The sequence below is a fragment of the Medicago sativa genome, chromosome 7 (genome assembly GCF_051527215.1).
Source record: "Medicago sativa cultivar Bolivia chromosome 7, Bolivia_mono, whole genome shotgun sequence".
NCBI lineage: Eukaryota > Viridiplantae > Streptophyta > Magnoliopsida > Fabales > Fabaceae > Medicago > Medicago sativa.
Window position 1 is genome coordinate 98,642,564 of NC_140755.1, and position 21,642 is coordinate 98,664,205.

At 34.0% G+C, this 21,642-nt stretch overlaps 3 protein-coding genes and 1 non-coding gene across 5 annotated transcripts; 3 read left to right on the plus strand and 1 right to left on the minus strand.

Moving 5' to 3' along the window:
• Positions 1–4,496: 4,496 nt before the first annotated feature.
• LOC146911005 (putative GDP-L-fucose synthase 2) lies at positions 4,497–6,828 on the plus strand. 2 transcript variants are annotated; one of them, XM_085723686.1, is made up of 3 exons: positions 4,497–4,785; positions 4,899–4,965; positions 5,673–6,828. In XM_085723686.1, the coding sequence occupies exons 2-3, from the start codon at positions 4,950–4,952 to the stop codon at positions 6,617–6,619; spliced, it is 963 nt and encodes a 320-aa protein (XP_085579812.1). In that variant the 5' UTR covers positions 4,497–4,785; positions 4,899–4,949; the 3' UTR covers positions 6,620–6,828. The 2 variants fall into 2 exon arrangements, with proteins under 2 accessions (XP_085579812.1, XP_085579813.1); XM_085723687.1 differs by having other exon boundaries at positions 5,676–6,828.
• A 1,085-nt stretch (positions 6,829–7,913) lies between these two features.
• Positions 7,914–12,720, minus strand: WEE1 (WEE1-like kinase). The gene is made up of 10 exons (XM_085723688.1): positions 12,407–12,720; positions 12,245–12,305; positions 12,073–12,139; positions 10,285–10,551; positions 10,079–10,146; positions 9,864–9,970; positions 9,749–9,789; positions 9,495–9,643; positions 8,947–9,300; positions 7,914–8,253 (listed from the first exon to the last, which is right to left on the minus strand). The coding sequence occupies exons 1-10, from the start codon at positions 12,658–12,660 to the stop codon at positions 8,158–8,160; spliced, it is 1,464 nt and encodes a 487-aa protein (XP_085579814.1). The 5' UTR covers positions 12,661–12,720; the 3' UTR covers positions 7,914–8,157.
• Positions 12,721–16,964: 4,244 nt separating this feature from the next.
• TRNAD-GUC (transfer RNA aspartic acid (anticodon GUC)) lies at positions 16,965–17,036 on the plus strand. Its single transcript has one exon. It is a non-coding gene; the product is annotated as a tRNA-Asp (tRNA).
• A 70-nt stretch (positions 17,037–17,106) lies between these two features.
• Positions 17,107–20,001, plus strand: LOC146911008 (autophagy-related protein 18a-like). Its single transcript, XM_085723689.1, has 4 exons — positions 17,107–17,994; positions 18,200–18,416; positions 18,685–18,811; positions 19,676–20,001. Exons 1-4 carry the CDS (start codon positions 17,173–17,175, stop codon positions 19,764–19,766), a joined length of 1,257 nt encoding a protein of 418 aa, XP_085579815.1. The 5' UTR covers positions 17,107–17,172; the 3' UTR covers positions 19,767–20,001.
• Positions 20,002–21,642: the final 1,641 nt, after the last annotated feature.

Here is a 21,642-nt window from a genome sequence, read left to right on the forward strand (position 1 = left end):
TAAATTTTAAAGAGAAGATCAAGAGAGAAAAATGTATAAGATAAAATCAAGGGGGAGAGAGAGAGTGAGAGTCGGGCACAGGGGGAATGAGATGGTCAAATTTTAAAAATAAAAAAAAATATGTTGTGAATGGAGGATTTTGGTTGGAATCCTAGGTGAGGTGATGGTCGATGGTGGGCTGTACCTAACAACAACAGTCAAATCTTATATCATTAAGTGAGGTTGACTACTTGTATCAAACAACGTCATCACATTTTAACACAGATCTCATAGTTTTTCTAGATCTTCATCAGTCGGTAGATCTTCATCTTTATTACTAATTCCACTTCCAATTACTAGAGAAAGTAGTGTGTTTTGACTTTGTAGTCTGCACAACTAATTGATTTTGACTATAGAATGGAGTGTGTGGAGCTTTAATTGTCCAAAAGTCCAATATAGAGGTGCAACACACAACTTTCTTTGCACATAGGTGAAATATTAGGTTCAAGCTACCAATTTGAGGGGGATCAAGCATTAAAATAACATAAAAAAATGAAAATTGCTACTTTCAGCGAATAAATTTGTCCCGACATCATCACGATGGTTGTTGGTTACTTATCTCACCTCCACCTCATTATGTTGCAGCCCCCCATGTATTCCATCAAATCCTTAATCCAACGGCTGCACACAATTCGTGAAGCATTCTTGATAAATTCTTTCCCTTGAAATAGCATAGCTCTAAAAAAATAGGTGTAAGTGTAAAAAGTGAGAGGGTTCATATGAATCCCATGTACCATGTACCACCAAAAGGCATGTTAATGATTTGGAATGAGTCACCTTGGTTAGATTTCATACTTTCTGTGGATTGAGTGATCTTACGTTATTTTCAGCATGTTTTTCAATCATTTTATTAGCAATTTGAGTCAATAAAGAAGAGTTTTAGAGAAAATGTTCATAGTTTAAGGGACATTTTAATGTTTTCATATCAAGTCGTGTAATTATTGTTCTTCCTTAAATCAAGCAATTCATAGGTGTTTTTGAAGTATTTTATTGTAAAATCATGTAATTCAACAAATTAAGACACCTCAGGAAAAATGAAAGGCATGGAATGAAGATTCAAGAGGCCTGTGAAGACATTACAAGTTGAGAGAGTCATGTCCCAAGTCCTAAGACAAATTCGAAAGAAAAAACACTCAAAAAGACGAAGAAAAAAGCAAAAACACATTGGGAGCTGAAGTAATGCGTCACAAGTGTGCAGATGAGAGAACAACATCTCTGTTTATAGGACTCACGTGTGGCGCGCATGTTGAGGACAAAATCCTTATTTGATGTTTTAAAGATTACAAACATTTAATACTTGTTTTTTAACTTGTTATCTACTAATGAATTTTGTGAGAAATGTTTCATGAGAATGTTCTTAATATAAGAAGAAGGTTATTTGCTCACAAGACAAGTTAAAAACGTCCTTTTCAAAGCAATTAAGCAAAAGGACGTAATTGGACTTTTTGGAACAAATTCAAGAAGCAAAATATTCTCTATGTCTCACCAAAAGAAGATACTTTGGATATATGACATAAATGGAAAGAATATCATATGATTACATAAAGGCCTTTCAATTTAAAAAGGAATTGGAAAAGCACGTGCCTTGAAGGAAGAAGAAAAAGTTGTTTTACAAAGAAAGAATGTTCTTGAGAACATTCTTGTGAAACTACAAATATGGATAAGGATGATGTCATTCAATCACAGCCAATTACAACTCACACACAGCTGTATTACAACCTCACGTGAGCTGTCTCAAATGGCTAGAAAGAAGAGAATGTTCTTCAGAACATTCTTCACTTTGAATAACACATTTTTTGCAACACTTGTGCATCAAGCAACAAAAGCAAGAGCACATGGGTTGTTTTTCGTACAAGCTTAACAGATGTATAATCATGTATAATTTCAAGTGAGCTTCACTACTTCAGCCTCTATAAATACAACAAGATAGCAAGGCAAATTCTTAAGAGCTTACACACAAGAATTCCATTCTTCTCTCACGTGAATATTCAAAGAAATATTCTTCAAGCTCTTCAACCATAACAACAAAGCAAACTTCAAATATCTTTCTTCTAGCTTAGATATCTCTGAAAGTTTGTATTGATAATATCTCCAAGTTGGGATATTATTTAAAATATCTCTTTGAGATATTATTTTGAAATCTCTACGTGAGATACTTTTAAAATCTCTTTTGAGATTCCATATTCTACCAACCCCCACCACCATACAAATTGTAACTAGATCTCAAGTCTATTGGGCTTAATAGTTTGAGATATAACTTTTCTTGTGTGATCAAGAATCGTAGAAGCCTGCTGAGGTTGATAATACAGAGTGTAACAGACTGATCTGGTGTGATCAACTATTCAGAAGTTTCTGATAGCAGGATACTATAGTGGATAATCTCACACGTAGTGTGGGGACTGGACGTAGCCGGTTAGGCGAACCAGAATAAAACTCTTGTGTTCTCTCTCTTCTCTAATCTCTTAATTTCTGGCCCACATATAACTATAACTAACTATATTAATTTTCCAGAGTGCTCTGGTCCTTAAACTAAAATTAAATAATTAACCTATCACTTAATAATTATGCAGAACTTTATGGTCCTTTATCGCTTTATTTATTTCAGTTATATATATTCAGAGTTTTCTGGTCCCTTGCTGTTTTATTTATTTCAGTTATATATCCAGAGTTTTATGGTCATTTACTGTTTTATTTATTTCAGTCTTTTATTCCAGAACTTTCTGGTCCTTTTTATTTATTTTAGGGTTAATTATGTTTCTAGTCCCTATAAAATAGCGACCTTGTAAGTTTAGTCCCTACTTAATTTTAATAGCATTTTTAGTCCCTAATTTTGTTTTTCTGCATTGAGTATTAGTCCCTACTCAATTCAAATTTGTTTAATTTATGCTTAAACTCTTAAATTTTTGAACAATTTTTTGCAGACATGTTTAGAACATTACTAAAAGTTCGTCCGCAAAAAATTATCGCAAAATTTGATTTCTACATCCAGATTTTATTACTTTTTATCTTTAACTTTTGTCGTTTTAAAAAATTCATATTTAATTCATTTCATGTCAGAAAATTCTAAATTTTAGTAAACGAACCTTTCATAGTGTTCTAATCTTGTCTCAAAAAAATCGTTCAAAAATTTAAGAGTTTAAGGATAATTAATCAAACTCTGTTTTAGCAGGGACTAAAATTATAAGTAAATTTTTTTTATAGGGACTAAAAATGCTATTAAAATTAAGTAGGGACTAAACTTACAAGGTCGCTATTTTATAGGGACTAGAAACATAATTAACCCTTTATTTTATTATCCAGAGTTCTCTGGTCCTAATATTATAATATTTTATTATTGTTCACTTAACACTAACCAAGAATTTTCTTGAGCATATATACTTATTTAAGTTTCAGGAATAAATTTTAAAAGGGTCACAATTCAAACCCCCCTTTCTTGTGACGTTTATTACTACTTCAGCGCATGCGGTTATAGGAAAAGCAACAAAATGTTTTTTTTTCTATTCTGGTTTAGGGAAAAAGCTTGCCTTTTCACCTCAAACCCAACTGAAAACTTGCCTATAAATATAAAGTCTTTCATACACAAATTCTTATTCAGAATTTGACAATTCAAAAGGAAGACAATCACCAGGAGCATCAATTTAAGAGTCTCTCATCAACCTTTGTTCTTATTGTATGTTTTATTTATTTTATAATTGGGTTAAATATGTTTTTGGTCCCTATAAAATTGGGACTTTTTAAGTTTAATCCTTACTTAATTTTAATAGTTTTTTTAGTTCCTATAAAAAAATTATGCACTCAGTTTTAGTCCCTACTAAATTCAAATTTGTTTAATTATGCTTAAACTCTTAAGTTTTTGAACAATTTTTTGCAGACGTGTAAAGAACATTACTAAAAGTTTCTCTGCAAAAAATTATCTCAAAATTTGATTTCTATGTCCAAATTTTTGTTGCTTTTATCTTGAACTTTTGTCGTTTAACAAAATTCATATTTAATTCATTTCTTGTTAGAAAATTATAAATTTTAGTAAATGGACCTTTTGCAATGTTCTAAACTTTTCTCAAAAAAATGGTTCGAAAATTTAAGAGTATAAGGATAATTAAACAAAATTTGTTTTAGCAGGGACTAAAATTACATGTAATTTTTTTTTTGTAGGGACTAAAAAAACTATTAAAATTAAGTAAGGACTAAACTTAAAAGTTTCCAATTTTATAGAAATCAAATACATATTTAACCATTTATAATTTGTTTTTAGCTACGATGAATAACTAAACATCTATTAATTAAAGGTTCTAAGATGAATTTTTTTAAGATTTAGTTAATTTTTGTACGGAATGAATTTTTTTAAGATTTATTAATTTTTGTATGGAAAAGACTTAATTTCACAAATTCTAGGGAAGCATTCTTTTGAGAAATTTGCGCTAAGCATAAAGAGAAATTTCCTACACAAGCAAGCAGGCATAGGAGCACAACAACAGTACATAGGTAAAAAACAATCGAGGAGGGTGCAGTGCAGGAAACGCCCTTCCATAAAATCCGTTCTCTTGTGTTGCTTCATCTCAACCTCACTCATTCTCTCATCTCATCTGCGACCAATAGCTCAGTAGCTGATTCGATCTGCCGGAATCCTTTCAGATCTGACCTTCCACCACCGGAGACCGATTCACCGGAGTTTCATTCACCCGTTGGATCGGATTTTCTTTTACCCACAAACCCATTTCACTTCCTTTGTCTCGCTTCAAGTTTTAGGTAAACTTTCGATTTTTCCTTCACCCCCTTTTGTTGTTTCGTCATTTTAGAAGTGGGTTTTTGTTAAATTTTGAAATGGTGAACGCAATTTGATTTTTTTTTTTTTTTTGCAGGATTTTATTTGGAATTTTGAAGTTGGAAGAGCTTTGTAGCAATTCTCAAATATGGGAAGCCAAAACAGTAAGGGTTATTGTTCTTCTCTTCATTTCATGTGTTTCAACTGTTTGATTATATTTTTTGAAAATTGTAACTGTTTCGAAAGACTAACTTGAATTAAAAATATTAATTATTAGATTAGTAAATACTATCAATATTAATCTCCATAGCACCGACACTTTTGATCAAAGACATTGTGTCCGACACAACTTCAACCAATGTGATCACATTAAATGTTATTTTCTCAAATTACTACCGGTGACAGTGTGTTAGTGCCAGTGTCACTCTGTGTTTGGTTGATGGAATATTCTAAAGCAATCGCTTCTGAAAGGATTTGAACTAATTGTGCCGCAATTGAGCGTTTTTTTCGAATCGCTACATAGACACAATGTCTCACTCTCCGAGGTAGCCCTTGAGTTCATTTGCTTTTGGTTTAATATGGTATCAATAGGTATAGCTGTTTTTCCAGTTTGTAGGTCCTGATTATAAGTTCTCGTTGACCACAACCTATACGAACTACGCTATCTTTTGCTTTTAACATGCAGAATTTTACTAGATTCAAAGGTGGTTGTTTAGATGAATCATAGTGATCCAAGAGTCAATAACAATGCTAACTCATTATGGCAAAAATTCTTGCCCTAAAAAAAGAAGAGAGGGTGAGAGAATTATTTTTATTGGACTTCTAATGTCTGAATTTTTATTTTTTTAATTTTTTTTTTGTGTATATGCAGCAGCAGCATTTTTTGATGATAAATCTGCCAAGGTTTTTGTTTCCGGTCATCGAGGTCTTGTTGGTTCGGCCATTGTTCGCAAGCTGACTCAACTCGGGTTCACAAATCTAATCTTAAGAACTCATGCGGAGCTTGATCTCACTCGACAATCTGATGTTGAAGCCTTCTTTGCATCCACGAAGCCTGAGTTTGTCATTGTAGCTGCTGCCAAAGTTGGTGGTATCCATGCCAACAACACCTATCCTGCTGATTTCATTGCCATCAACCTCCAGATCCAGACCAATGTCATTGATTCTGCTTATCGCAATGGTGCTAAGAAGCTTTTGTTTTTGGGTTCCTCTTGCATTTACCCTAAATTTGCACCTCAACCAATCCCTGAAGATGCTTTGCTTACTGGCCCCTTAGAGCCCACAAATGAATGGTATGCCATTGCCAAGATTGCCGGGATCAAAATGTGTCAAGCATACAGAATTCAGCACAAGTGGGATGCAATTTCAGGGATGCCGACCAACTTATACGGACCAAATGATAATTTCCATCCCGAAAATTCACACGTTTTGCCTGCTTTGATGAGGAGGTTTCATGAGGCAAAGGTCAACGGTGCAAAGGAGGTAGTGGTGTGGGGTACGGGGAGTCCACTTAGGGAGTTTTTGCACGTTGACGATTTGGCAGATGCAGTTGTCTTTATGATGGAAAAGTACAGTGGAGTTGAGCATTTGAATGTAGGGAGTGGAAAGGAGGTTACAATTAAGGAATTGGCTGAGTCAATGAAGGAAGTTGTGGGTTTTGAAGGCGATCTCGTTTGGGATAGTACTAAGCCCGATGGGACACCAAGAAAGCTGATGGATAGCTCAAAACTTGCAGCCCTTGGTTGGACACCGAAAGTCTCACTTAAGGATGGGCTTGTTGATACCTATAAGTGGTACTTAGAGAATGTCAAGCAATGATTCTTCTGGTTAAGAAGAATGTGCCATATCAAGTTTTATATAGGTTTTGCCATTTCACTAAGATGAGTTATTTTTATTAAATAATTATCCAGTTACATTGTATGATCCATTTTTCTGTACTAATTACGTGGGATGAATACTTGAGTGCTATTTTGTTTATTTATCTTGTTCAAGATATCATGGTAATGAAGATCCATTGTTAAAGACCATGAACACCCATATTAGCAGTTTTTTTAGTGTTCTCTTCCACCAAGTTATTCTTGTGTCATTTGTTGCTTACTATGAGTTATTTTCTTTGTATTGGAGCGAGTCTGAGTTGGGGCACAAGGAAAAAAAAAAATGCTGTATTGGTGTATCATATCTTCTACCGTTTAATTGACAGGAGGAAAACGTTGTGTTGGTCTATCATAGCTTCTGGTAATTAAAGTTGGAATTCTGCTGCCACAGTTTGGTAGCTTGAGTCAATTTTCTTAGTTTTGATGTTTGTCCCTTCATTCTGCTGCTAATGGTAGCTTCATTATTTGGTATTGGTTTGTATTGAGCTAGTTTTGACATAAAAACTAGCCACTTGAGGGTTGGTTTTTCAAACTAGAACTTCTACAAGTGATGATATACAAATTTAATACACTATATTACCTATAAGATTAGCAAAATAGGCATTTGTATACCCTATTTCAAATTGGAAAATATTAACAAGTGTTCCTGGAGTATTCTTTAAGGACCCTTAATAATAAACTTTTATAAAAATTTGTGTATTCAATGCATTGAAATTCATAATATTCGACTTTTTGAATGAATAATTTTAAAATTTAGGATCCTTAAAGACAAGACCCTTTCAAATTAAATGCTTACGTGCAGCCGACCTGCGTCTCTACAGCATCTTTTAGCACCATCCAGCATCATACCATCATGTTTCCTTTTAAATATAGAGTATCCATTTCGTGCGTTTCAAATTGTTCATATAACTTACAAACCATAATGCTAATTCCGTACAAGAAAAGCGCAAGAATAACTATATATGTTTAGCTTTAGATAAACCGGAAAATTAGTTCCTAAGACGGAAATCATGGTCGTTCCTTGGTTAAATTATAAGAACCTGATCTATTCGTGCATTTCTTGCTTGAACTTTCCTGTAACATTAAGCATTACCTTACATGTCATCCCTTTTTATTGATCCAAAACTAGATATTAGCTACAATGGGAAGGAAAAAAAAACACATCAAATAAAATGATTTTATTTTATATAATGTGTCTTTCTCTACCCAACTGGAGGTGAAAAAACAACAGGCAAACATTTCTGGAAATCAGAGTTCTCGTTTGTTAACTACCATTAATATATTTTAAGTCCATTACAATGTACAACAGACACCTAACTGGACCATTGCAAATACAGAACTTGCACCATGCGCGAGAATTATCAGGTGCATATAATATAGCCAAAAGACATTCACAAAATTGGCCATGACACAATCGACACTGATCTACATAGATAGACAGATGATGGTCCAGCAGGAAAAGTGAAAAACAAGTGTGGTGGATCAATTTTTCGCTGTTCTTAAGGCCCTGTCGAAAATTGGGTTCTCTACCAACTCTCTGGCAGAAGGCCTCTTAACCGGATCAGGATCGATCATGGCCTGAATAAATATCAAAACATCAGATAAATTTACTAAATCAAACATATTAGCTCAACAAGAAAAGAGCACACAACATCATGAAAATTTTGCAATCGTAAAATTCAGAACGATGCTACTTACTACTTGGTACAAGAAATAAAGAATGTGTCATGAAGTTGAATATCATGAATATCAAAAAGTATATAAAACATGAGTTGTAAACAGGTATAGCAATCCATGGTGCTTCAGAAAATTCTGTGCAAATCACAAATTTTAAATGTGATAGTTGTATAACTCAACAATAAATAAAGAGCATTTTGTACAACATACTCTGTTTTTGAGATGTAGTACAGCATGGTTTTTGAGATGTAGTACAGCATGATTAATTTTCACTATATAATAAAACAATGTAAAAATACCATAGTAGCTTACATATTTTAACAATGATCAAAACAATATATATAGCCACAATAGAATCATAGTTCATTTGTAAAAATACCATAGTAGCTTACATATTTTAACAATGATCAAAACAACATATATAGCCACAATAGAATCATAGTTCATTTGTATACGTATTTGTCTAGTTTGTTAAGTACCTCCTACAAGTCTACAAACCACACATTGGATTTATTAGTCGTGCAAACGTGTTGAGAGATAATGTAAAACACAGAGAAGTGAGAATCACAGACGATATTAAACAATGTATAGTACCTTGAGCAAGTTTTGAAATTGCAATGAATGACCAGGCAGGAGTGGCAACTTGCCTTCTTTAAGATTCAAAAAATGACATCCTGATTCTGGCATAGGTGATTTTCGGATGAGTTGATAAATAGAAACTCCCAAAGAGAAAATATCAACCTTGTCAAGGTGGTCATAATTCTCATTAAGGATTTCCTGGGGCATATAACGTGCATCTCCTTCCTCAATCGGAAGGCTACTATCAGTAAGAGTTGCACATCCAAAATCACCAAGCTTATAGACACCATTTTTTACATAAATATTATCAGGTTTAAGATCAAGATGAGCTATTCCCTTGTCGTGTATAAATCGCAGTGCATTAGCAACCTGTCCAAATTTCCAAATCAAAACAAAATATAAATGTGATCAACGAATTATGTAAAAAGTTATGCAGGTTTACTATAGATTAAGGAAACCATGGCAAAAACGATGGACGACTTTCATCATAGATAACAACAGTTACTGATGATGATAATCTGTACCAAATCAAATCTACATAACAGTCAGACAAGGAAGCTCACTTGATATAAAACTTCTAACACTTGTCCTTCTGCTAATAACTCGGAGCCTTTGTTTACAGATAAGCTATGATCACATATCTCCATCTGAATGTACAGTTGTTCGTTTTCAAACCATGAAGTATAATAGCCCACAATGTTCTCATGGTAACCTATAGAGGTAAGATGATAAACGAAATAAAGATAAACAAATTTAGAATAAAACCTACTCCATCAATGCTTGAACCTTAAATAAGAGAAAACCATAAAATACAAACCCAATGCTGCCAGAGCTTGAACCTCCATCAAAGCTTTTCTCCTTCAATCACAGAATATCGGTGTTAGTGGTTAAACCCAAGAAAAGAAGAAGTCTCCGTAGTATGAAGATGATACCTTTCTGTATCCAGCTGTAACTGTGTACTGCGTTTCACAGCATACAAGCAGCCATCTATTCGCTTTAATACTTTAAAAACACAACTAAAGTACCCTCGACCAATTTGCTGATAAGAGAAGTAAGAATTATACAAAACCATGAAGTTGAATGCGATGAAGGTAATACCAATTCAAAACAGTTCTCAACAAATAAAATTCCTTTTGAAACATGGTACCTCAATCTCATGAAAGTCAGTGCGATAGCGTGAGAGCCCATCATAAGCTGTAAATTTAGGGAAGAAACCTACAGTCATACCATTATACAGTTAGAAAATGGCAATATAAATGAATAAAAAACAACAGATATAAGATCATGCCAGTTACAATGACTTTTCCACCATTAATGAACGGGATACTTGTAAAGGATTGACTAGAGTGATACCTGCACATTTGGATCTTTGGTTTGCATAGGGATCTGTCTCCTTTTGGGAAAGGTCCTTTAAATAGGGGTTACTAAAGCAAGGAGGAGGTATAGCCCTGCAACGCAATGTAGCTGCAGAATGTGACACATAGTTCTGGGCCTTCGGCTTACCAGCAGCTACCGTTATATCAACAGCTACTTCCTCTGCAACAGAGTCCTTACCAAGTTCCACAACTTGTTGATGGTCACCAGAAAAGGTAGGGCTAAGAGGGTTTGCCGAGACACCATCTATGACAAGTATGCATGTTGATTAGAGAAAATGGGTAAATAAATAGCATTGGAATAAGAAGAAAAGAAAAAAAGCAGCACTAATTTTTCCATGTGGTGGGAAATGGGAGCCTATGTAGCATGGAATGTATAAGAGTGTCTGAAGAAAGAGTGTAAAGAATAACACAGACTGTAATTACACTCTGCAGTGTTCCTACAATTTAACCAGATATGTTGAAAATTAACTTAAAAAACATGGTATAGTGTACAAACAATTAAGCTATAGGTTTCACCCTCCAGTTAGATATGTTTAGTCCAGACAACAACAACAACAACAACAACAACCGAGCCTTATCCCACTAAGTGGGGTCGGCTACATGGATCAAATGACGCCATAATGTTCTATCAAAGACCATATTTGGATCCAACTCATTGACCTCTAAATCTTTTCTAATGGTTTCTCTAATGGTTTTCTTAGGTCTTCCTCTACCTCTTTTAACTTGACTCTCCTCCATTTGATCTACTCTTCTTACCACGGCGTCTACGGGTCTTCTCTCTACATGTCCAAACCATCTAAGCCTATTTTCTACCAACTTTTCTACTATAGGTGCTACCCCCACTCTCTCTCTAATGATGTCATTCCTAATCCTATCATGTCTAGTCTTACCACTCATCCAACGCAACATCCTCATCTCCGCTACGCTTACTTTACTCTCGTGTTGGCTCTTAACCGCCCAACACTCCGTACCATACAACATTGCCGGTCTGACTGCTGTCCGATAGAACATATGTTTAGTCCAGACACCTTTCATAAAAAGGGGTTAGAGATTTTTTGTCCCAATTGTCTACAAAGTCATAAATTGGGAGAACTACGTTGAAACTAGAAATGACAGGTATTCTAATATCCCCATTATGCACAATTGGGAGGTCACTGGAGTATAGAATAATCCGATGATTTCAGGGGGGGTGATCACATACTCTGAAGCACAGATACTCAAAAATGGCTTCTGAGTGGTACCCGATATGCACTCATACATGTCGTATCCAATACTTATGGTGTCCGTGCTTCATAGATGACATACTTCTTGAATATGGTGTAAGACATGTGCTTCTCTATCACCCTACAGTCTCTTCTAAGTGGTAGGGTACAATTCCATGAGTAGACATTTTTCATGCAAATTTGGCTGTTACGTTAAGTTAGAAGAAATAAAAACTACTAAATCACCATCAACATATGTTCACAATCCATACTGATTCGCACTACATGCATAAAGTGTATTACTAGCAAGAAAAATCAAGCACTGCAGCTAACAGCATACTCGTTCCCATAAACTTGATGAGACATCCCAGTTTTTCAAATTAGTAAATCCATTTTACTATTTATAAATACATGTGCATACACAAACACGGTAAAATTATTCTGATATTAGCATGTTATCAATTTATTTTTCTAAATATATATTTTTATAAATAAAAACAATTAATTATAATTTAATTAGCAATTAGTGAGTAAGAACATGCAGTAAAAATAAAAAGTCATACCCAGTCGACATCTTTTGCTTTTAGTAGTATTCAATTTCTCCGGGGATTTAGGGCAAGGGCTATTATCCTGCGGAACACATTACATTACAACAACAAAAAAAAAAAATTAGTTTTTTAATCTTTTTATTTATTGATACTAAAAAAAAATTATTAATTTACTAATACACCCCACCTTATTGAAATCGATACCGTTCAAAATCCGCTGATTATCCGGAGTTATGTAATCTGGAGTACTGTAAGAGAAAAAAACAAACACATGCATCACAAACTTCGAAACCAAAAAATGGAATCGACTCAATTTCGGAAAATGAAAAGGGATAAAGCGTGTTGTTACCAGAAGAAATCTTGACTAAGAATGCCATCTCTTGAATCAGCATCGGTAGCATCATTGGTAACCCTAATGGAAGGATTTTGATTTGTCTCTGAATCGAGAAGGTTCTGGAAGGCGGAAGAAGTTATAGTCGTTGTTGGTAACGGTTTGTATTGTTTGAAAGAGAATTTGCTGAGCTGAAGCTGTAACTGTCTTGTGTTACTCGCACCGAGTGGTGCCTTCTTCCTTCCCCTTGATTTTGGGGTTTTTCTCGTCATTTTTAAATCTTTGAATCTTGGATTCAAGACCAGTGAAGAAGATGAAGAATAATAGTAGTAATAGTGTGTTTGGTCTTTCAGTTCAGTATATAAATAAAATACTATTATTGTAAATTTAGAAATAAATAAAAATAATTAAATTGTTATTATTATTTGGGTACGGGGAAGCGGAAATTATTCAAAAAATGCGCGGGTTAATTTTCGAGTTAATTTGTGATTGGGATTAATTTAGATTAGATTAGATGTGGGGAAGTGTATTTAGAAGGGGGATTTATAATTCAATCTTGGCCGTTTATTTGTGCTTTTAAGGGGAAGTGACAATTTGGGGTTTGCAGTGGGATTTGACGTTTGGAGTTTGGACAGTGTGGTTTTGTGATGCGTGCTGCGGAAGCTGGTTCCTTTTTTTTTTTTTCCCTTCTCAAGTGGGATTATGTAGACAGTGCGCACGTGCCTTTTTTTAGTTTGGACAGATTTCAATGATTCCACCAACATAGTTCATTTTAGGGTTAATTATGTTTCTAGTCCCTATAAAATAGCGACCTTGTAAGTTTAGTCCTTACTTAATTTTAATAGCATTTTTAGTCCCTAATTTTGTTTTTTTGCCCTGAGTATTAGTCCATACTCAATTCAAATTTGTTTAATTTATGCTTAAACTCTTAAATTTTTGAACAATTTTTTGCAGACATGTTTAGAACATTACTAAAAGTTCATCCGCAAAAAATTATCGCAAAATTTGATTTCTACATCCAGATTTTATTACTTTTTATCTTTAACTTTTGTCGTTTTAAAAAATTCATATTTAATTCATTTCATGTCTGAAAATTCTAAATTTTAGTAAACGAACCTTTCATAGTGTTCTAATCTTGTCTCAAAAAAATCGTTCAAAAATTTACGAGTTTAAGGATAATTAATCAAACTTTGTTTTAGCAGGGACTAAAATTATAAGTAAATTTTTTTTATAGGGACTAAAAATGCTATTAAAATTAAGTAAGGACTAAACTTACAAGGTCGCTATTTTATAGGGACTAGAAACATAATTAACCCTTCATTTTATGCCAAAATCATTTTATTTCAATTATAATTTCACTTTTTTTTTAAGGAAATTATAATTTCACTTAAAGAAAAAATTATTTTATTGTTGTTGTGTTAACATGTCTGATGTCTCAACAAAATCACACATTTCATCCAATGCAAATTTAAATGGGAGATTAGTCACTTTAGTCCCTGAATAGAAAATGAGTCGGCACTTTAATCCCTAAATACAGATAAATTGTAGAATAGTCTCTGAATGTATACTTTGTTAGTCAATTTAATACTCGAATGCAGACTCCGTTAGTCAATTTAGTTCCTGAATGTAGACACCGTTAGTCACTTTAGTTCATGAAATTGACCAACAGAGTCTACATTCAGGGACTGTTTTGCAATTTCTCTGCATTCAGGGACTGAAGTGATTACTTATTTCCCATTCAGGGACTAAAGTGACTAATTCCCCAAATTTAAATAGAGAAATGATATTTGACCATCCATTTTACAACAAATTTCTCTCTCATACTCACATTATTTTTTACTTTATCTCTCTATTGTTTTGGTTTTCGTGCAAATACTTTCTTTGTAAATTATGGTTATGGTTGTCCCATAAATTGTCAACCAAATGGTTGTTCAAGTAACACTTCTCATTCAAATAAGTCTTCTCCATAAGTGTTCGACAATTGAATCCCTTCCAAGCAAAACACTAGAAAAACAATTTTGCAATTACGATAGAAATTTCATGTCATCTTTTTTTTGTGTAAGTAAGAAATTTCTAGGTTTAACAAATCCATCAAGGTGTAACAAAAAAAAAAAATCCATCAAGGTGGCATTTAATATGGGAAAAGACAAAAGTTTTCCACCACGGGAAAGTTGCTTTTAACCATTAGATTAAATGAGAAACATAGTTTTATCATAGACACTCAACACACTATCTCTCACCACTCTTCTCTCAACCAAACTTTGATGTTATTATAATGTAGTATAAGATAAGGTATTTTTCTAATTTTCTAGTCTTGCCAGAAAAAAGATATTAAAATTTTATATTGAATATGATTTTAATCCTATAAAACAGCTTCATGTTAATGTTAAGTTAAACACAAAAACATTTCATCGATATTTAATCACTAACTTGTTGATTTCAATTAAAAAAAATAACTTGGTTATTTCAAGATATTTAATTATATCATACACATCATGCAATTTTTGAAAATTAAGTTTTAAATTACTTTCAATTGTGATTTGTACCTTGAGTTGTAACGTATTCATCGTCAATAAAATTATATGCCGAAAAATTTATAACAGCGTTGATCAACATCAATAGGCAATGAAGTTGAATCCATGAGTACCAAACAAATAGAAATGTGGTCATGCCCATTCCTCTTTGTGTTTCAAGATGGTATAGACAAGCTCCTGCGCATGAATGAAAGTATAGTAATAATATCATTATTCTTTTTTTTTTTTTTTTTTATAATTAAAATAATGGTATCATGGTTGTGAACCAGCTTTCAAATCTATTAAACGAGACATTCAAGTAGTTATCCTCGACACAAACATTAACATTGAAAACAATCACATATGTAATTGTTGTATGAGTAACCCGGACAACAAACACATCATCATATGAAGTGTAGTAACTGGCCATTAATTTAAGGCCAAAACACATTTACATACCATTTGTAACCCCTAGCTTCAAACTCTTCTTATACACATTTTTCTATGGAGGCCTTAGAACATCCACAATGGAGACCCTCACATTTGAGGTCTTAAATGAGTCTCACATGTACACATCACTTTTTTATTATTTTTTAATAATAGCACCTAATAGGTACTCAACCACTCCCATGGAGATCCTCTATCAAAAGGTCTAAATGGGTCCCACCAATAACTATTTATTAATGAAAAGCAACAAAAGCAATTTAAATAATGATTATTTTATTGAAAAGTAGTGTGAGATCCACTTAAAATTGGGGGTCTTAAGTTAGACTCTGGATCTTATGAGACCCCCAATTTTTTTTCCACATTGGGGGTACCTATTAGGTACCTGAACGATGCTCAAACAGTGAGAAAGACTGCATTTTGAATGTGTAATGACAAAGCTTTCCTTTATGTAAAAGATATACTCCCTCCGTTTCAAAATGAGTGTCGTTTTAGCCAATTACACACATATTAAGGAATGGAATAAATTAGTCAAATGTCATAGCAATTTTACCAAATTATCCTAATCAACTATTGGTTTGTTTTTCATTAAAGAAAAAACAATACTTTGGAAGTAGTGTAACATAGTATTAATTGAATGGTACAATTGAAAAGAAAAAGTTATTATTGCATTGAAAACCGAAAGTGGCATTCATTTTGAAACAATTTTTTTTGCTAAAGCGACACTCATTTTGAAACGGAGAGAGTAAATATAAATATAAATAAATTATCACTATATCAGTTAAATTAAATGATATGCATACTGTATCCACCTTCTTTTAATGTATCTAATAATCTAATAATAATGGAATAATTTTCAACTGTTCCGATTTTGTATTTACGACAAACACATCAAACTAGAGATGTTTTTTCTGAAAGATAGAGATGTTTTTTCTGAAAGAAATGATTCTTACTTTTTTGTTGTCAACCTTATCTTATCTCTAAAAAATAAACATAATTATAATTATAGACATATATTTGTAAATAAACACACTTGTGTTACCAATTGTTGTTTATATGAATCACCTTTCATGGGTGTGGTAGACAACATTGGGTGTGGTAGACGAAGCAAACATTGTAGGGAAAGAACTAATTAATACACCCTCAATAAAAAAGAACTAATTAATGAAGGTTTTTATCTGGATTTTGAGGTTTCTCAAATTTTTTAATTTCTTAGTATAGTGCAATTATTACCCTTAGTATGTGATTTATGTAATTGGTTGCACATATCTAATTATACTTAACAGTTTCAAATGAATTACACATTGAACAATTCTTTGCTTGTTGTGGCAGAAACAACATGAATAATTTATTTGAATGTTTGCAGAACAATCACATCTTCTTTTCTTCAATGCATGTTAAATCATTTCCTTGAACTTGACCATAATTGGATTAACTAACCACAACGAAGATAGATGATTATGCAAAGATGTAGGCCAATTTTTTTATTTAATTTATACTTGGATTAATAAAAATAAATTCATTAGACATGCAATATTCAAACATTTAAGTTTACCTGATTCACCTCTAAAAGCATGTGGATGGGTTATGAATGAAAGGAACGACAACGTTAACATCAAGTCGTTGTAGTATAGTGGTAAGTATTCCCGCCTGTCACGCGGGTGACCCGGGTTCGATCCCCGGCAACGGCGAATTTTTTACTACTTTTCATTTTTTTTTTTTTTTTGACTATATCCTTCTTCTTCTTGGTAACTGAACACCACAGTGATAGCAGTTTGCATACTTAGCGGGAGAACAAAGCTTCGAATCAATCTCACTTCAACTTCAATGGCCACTCTTCCTGCTTCTCCTTCACCCCCTTGGCCTACTAATTCTAACCCTAATAATAATAATAATCCCAATTCTATTTCAATTCCAAACCCTAATTTCCATCCTGATCAATCTCAAACCCTTGATTTTGATTCCCTTATGTCTCCCCAACCTCAATCCCCTTCCGCCACCACCACACCGCCGCTGCCTCCGTCGCTTCTTCAACTCTCCTTTAACCAAGACCACGCCTGCTTCGCCGCCGCCACAGACAACGGCTTCCGCATCTACAACTGCGACCCATTCCGCGAACTCTTCCGCCGCGAATTCGGCGGTGGAGGAATTGCTCACGTTGAGATGCTTTTCCGCTGCAATATCTTAGCACTTGTTGGTGGTGGCTCCCACCCTCAGTATCCTCCTAACAAAGTCATGATCTGGGATGATCATCAAGGTACTTGCATCGGTGAACTCTCCTTCCGTGCCGCCGTTCGTGGCGTTCGATTGCGTCGTGATCGGATAGTTGTGGTGGTGGAGCAGAAGATATTTGTTTATAATTTCGCTGATTTGAAGCTGTTGCATCAGATTGAAACTATTGCTAACCCTAAGGGTTTATGTTCAGTTTCTCATGTGTCTGATTCTCTCGTTCTTGCTTGTCCTGGTTTGCATAAGGGTCAGATTCGTGTTGAACATTTTGCACAGAAGAAAACTAAGTTTATTTCTGCTCATGATTCGAGAATTGCTTCGTTTGCTCTCACGCTTGATGGACAGTTAATCGCAACTGCCAGTGTCAAGGGTACGCTCATTCGGATTTATGATACTGATAGCGGCACGCTACTTCAGGAAGTATGTGCTAATTGCTCTTACTTTCATTTGTTTAGCGTTTCTTGATAATTAGTTATGTTTCTTTTGTTGGATTAGATGTTATTAAGGTTTAATGTCTATATCTGTTGTCTTATTTATGTCCTATGGTGTGAAGATTTGATTTTTATGTGTGGGCTATTGAGACATTTTGGTTTTTCTGTGTGAATTTCTTGGATGTGGATTTTAGGTTAGAAGGGGTGCAAATGCAGCAGAGATATATAGTTTGGCGTTTTCTTCCACGGCTCACTGGTTAGCAGTTTCAAGTGATAAGGGTACTGTCCATGTTTTTAGCCTTAAGGTTAATTCAAGTGGTGTTCCTGAGAATGAAACATCACAAGGTTCGTCTAGTTCAGATGCTGCCATTGCCCCTTCTAGCTCATCTCGCTCCTTCATTAAATTTAAAGGTAAAATATTTTGTTGCTTTTTTATCAACTTGAAGAGTATTTCTTTCTATTTGACAACCTATTTAGCAGGATAAGACTTGGTTGTTGTTGACTATTTCTTTCTATTTGTTAACTGAATGTGTTGGAGATGCTCATGTTTTCCTTTTATGATTCTTCTTCTTCTTCTTCTTCTTCTTCTTCTTCTTCTTCTTCTTCTCATTTGCAAAGAGAATTAGTGTCAATTCAATTCTCTTTTTTCCTGTTGATGAGTGTTACTCTGCGCCTTCAGGAGTGTTGCCCAAGTATTTCAATTCAGAGTGGTCAGTTGCTCGGTTTCACTTGCATGAGGGTACTCAGTACACAGTTGCTTTTGGTCTACAAAAGAATACAGTCATAATTCTTGGCATGGATGGAAGGTATGATACGAGGAAATGACAAAAAATATATCTTGTATATAAGTTTTAGTCTTTTAGATGATAGCTATTCTATTAATATAAGACACTGTCAGTTCTATTAATAGTAAAAAAATTGATCTATGTTATTACTTTAAGTACTACTGAGTTGAGGATTTGAAGAATGACCATGTGAACCAATTTTTTTGTTTTGTTTGCTACTACTGTCTCATACTTTCTAATTTCAAGATAACATGAAATGTAATATGGAAAAAGTTGCTCTAAATTGAGCTTGTCTGAAAAGAGAGTGACTGAATACGGGTGTGGTCACCTTTAGTTTTTTTCTGAGTTAAGATCATAATGTATTTAATGTAATACTGTCCCAAATTTATCTTGACGATTCAATTGAGAAGTTAGCTCTGAGATTATTCGACTACAAGAATTGAATGAAATAGAAGGAACACTTTATTTAAGAAATACGATAGAATAAGAGAGAATATTTTCCAGTTTCCCCTTCACAATAGAGAATACTCTATTCACAAAGACGATATTCAAAGGTGCTGTCTACCCTTTGTGTTCTCTTATTTTTACACATACTTTCTCTAACAATCTCAGCTAACTAACCAGCTAACTAACTAACTAACTTCTATAACAGCTATTAACTGCTTTAACAATCTCAGTTTCCCTTTATGTTATAATCCTAACAAAAGAATTAGGTGTTCCACATATAATTTTGTTCACGTGGGTTGGATTAGTCTTGTGCCTCTTTAGATAAATCCTTTCCTAAATGCATTGGGCATTTTTTTTTTTTGGGTATCCCAAATAAAGGTGAATGTTTATGTTTATGTTATATGATCTTAATGATTTACATTTGATTATTCTGTGCAGCTTCTATAGATGCCAATTTGATGCAGCGAATGGAGGGGAAATGACCCAGCTGGAACATCACAACATTTTAATTCCAGAAACTGCTTTTTGAGATGAAATCCTGTAGCATTTGACGCTTATCTTTTAGTTAGGGTTATTCTACAGGAATATTCACCGTGTAATAATAATAGAAATAGATCGAGAGTGTAATTATTAATAGATGGTGGTTGAAGTAACGCTGACACCGTTATTGTTTACTCTGTGTCGACTAGTTGCTTCCATTGTAATATTGTAATTATATAATGCACTAAATCTTTAACTTATAGACATTTAGTTTGCACCACCAATCACATTGGTCCAACTTGCACCAGTTCAATATTAGCCTTTGATATACTCTTAAAATATTGTAACGGTTTGGATTTAGTGATGGCTACCTTTTTGGTAGGTTACTAGTTATCCTTGGCTCACATGCACCTTGTTGTAGGGAAGTTTATTTTCATTTTTCTGGGCTCACGTACAGAACTCTCTTCTTTCATCTTCTTCCTCAATTCATCACCCACCACCACCATCTTCTTAAGCTTTGATTGATCATCATGGCTTGGTCACTATTACCACTCAACTCAATTTCATCTTCACAGCTGAATTTCCCTTCATTACATCTTCATCATAAACGATGTCCAAATAATGGATCTGAATCACAACACCAGCATCATCTTATTTGTACCCTTCTTTATAGAATCCAACACCAATAACAACTTTCTCTAATGTTTTTAGAAGATTTTTGTACTTTTTTGAGAGAAACTTAGAAATGGGTGTCAAGATTGAAATTGCGATGAGGACAAATTGATTCCAAAATTTTAAAATTGAAAACAAGTTCACATTTTGAATTAAACAAACGAAAAATGAAATGTTTAGTTTTGGTGTTGCTATGGTAAACTGTAAACCTCCTCTGTCAAGATATAGAGGTGATGGTGAAATAGTGACAATGATGATGCAGTGGTGAATAGTGATGTGCAGAAACAGCGAAGATCCATAGTTTTATCTTTCCTGTTGTTTTTGTCCAAAATGATTTTACTGAGTCAACTCAGATTATAAAAAGAAAAATGAGTCAACTCGGTGGTAGTAGTGGTAGTTGCTGCAAGAGAGAGACGAGTCTTAATTGATCTCACCTTAAAAATCATGTTTACATCTTAGAATTCACCTTATTTTTATTAATTTAATGAATAAAAGATTTAATCCCATGTTTACATCTTATAGTAGTCCATTGTACTTTTTGACTTGAAAAAACCTGCAATAATAGGTCATTATAGTGGTGCAAGTTGGGCCAATGTAATTGGTGGTCCAAACTAAATGCCACCTAACTTATAAATATTGAAAGCTGTGGTGAAGCAAGCATACACTTTCCTAACAACTTATCAATTCCTTTCAACCCAAAAATGAATTTTTTTTACGTCATGATAAAGCATGGGGCGGTTTTTGTCGAATGATTGACAACTTCCATGGTGGGATACGGCAGGTCACAGGTGGGGTCGGGCCAAAGATTGATTGTAACTAAGAGAGACTAGTTGATGGAGGTAGAGATACGATACAATCAAAAGTAGGATGAACTCACTTGCGTCCGGTGAGCGGCATATTTAACTTGTGCACCATAGAGGACGCCCTGAGTTAAAGGATTGAAAAAAGGGGGGTGGTTTTTGGGCCACAAAAAATAGAGTAAATTGCCAAAGTATACATTAGTTGATCTAAATTGCGTATGAACGTGTTCCTGAGTTGGGGATCTTGGTTAATCTTTAGGGTTATAATCACTTTAATTCTGACTGAGTGTTGGAAACAGTTTAGGGGCATAATAGAAATAGGATCATATGCATTTAATCGAGTTCGGTTGCATGCAAATATTTAATCATTGGTTCACTCTGTTTGTTTTACTACGTTAATACATCACATGAAGCTGAGCTATAATATAACACTCTCTCTCCATTACATCATCA

Excerpts from the sequence above, each read along its gene's own strand:
- WEE1 (XM_085723688.1), bottom strand. The coding sequence starts at position 12,660 with ATGACGAGAAAAACCCCAAAATCAAGGGGAAGGAAGAAGGCACCACTC. Across the intron at positions 10,147-10,284 it reads CCAAAGATCCAAATGTGCAG|GTTTCTTCCCTAAATTTACA; the intron begins GTATCACTCTAG and ends GTATGACTGTAG. Across the intron at positions 9,790-9,863 it reads TTACAGCTGGATACAGAAAG|GAGAAAAGCTTTGATGGAGG; the intron begins GTATCATCTTCA and ends CTGTGATTGAAG.
- LOC146911008 (XM_085723689.1), top strand. The coding sequence starts at position 17,173 with ATGGCCACTCTTCCTGCTTCTCCTTCACCCCCTTGGCCTACTAATTCT. Across the intron at positions 17,995-18,199 it reads GCGGCACGCTACTTCAGGAA|GTTAGAAGGGGTGCAAATGC; the intron begins GTATGTGCTAAT and ends TGTGGATTTTAG. Across the intron at positions 18,812-19,675 it reads ATTCTTGGCATGGATGGAAG|CTTCTATAGATGCCAATTTG; the intron begins GTATGATACGAG and ends TATTCTGTGCAG.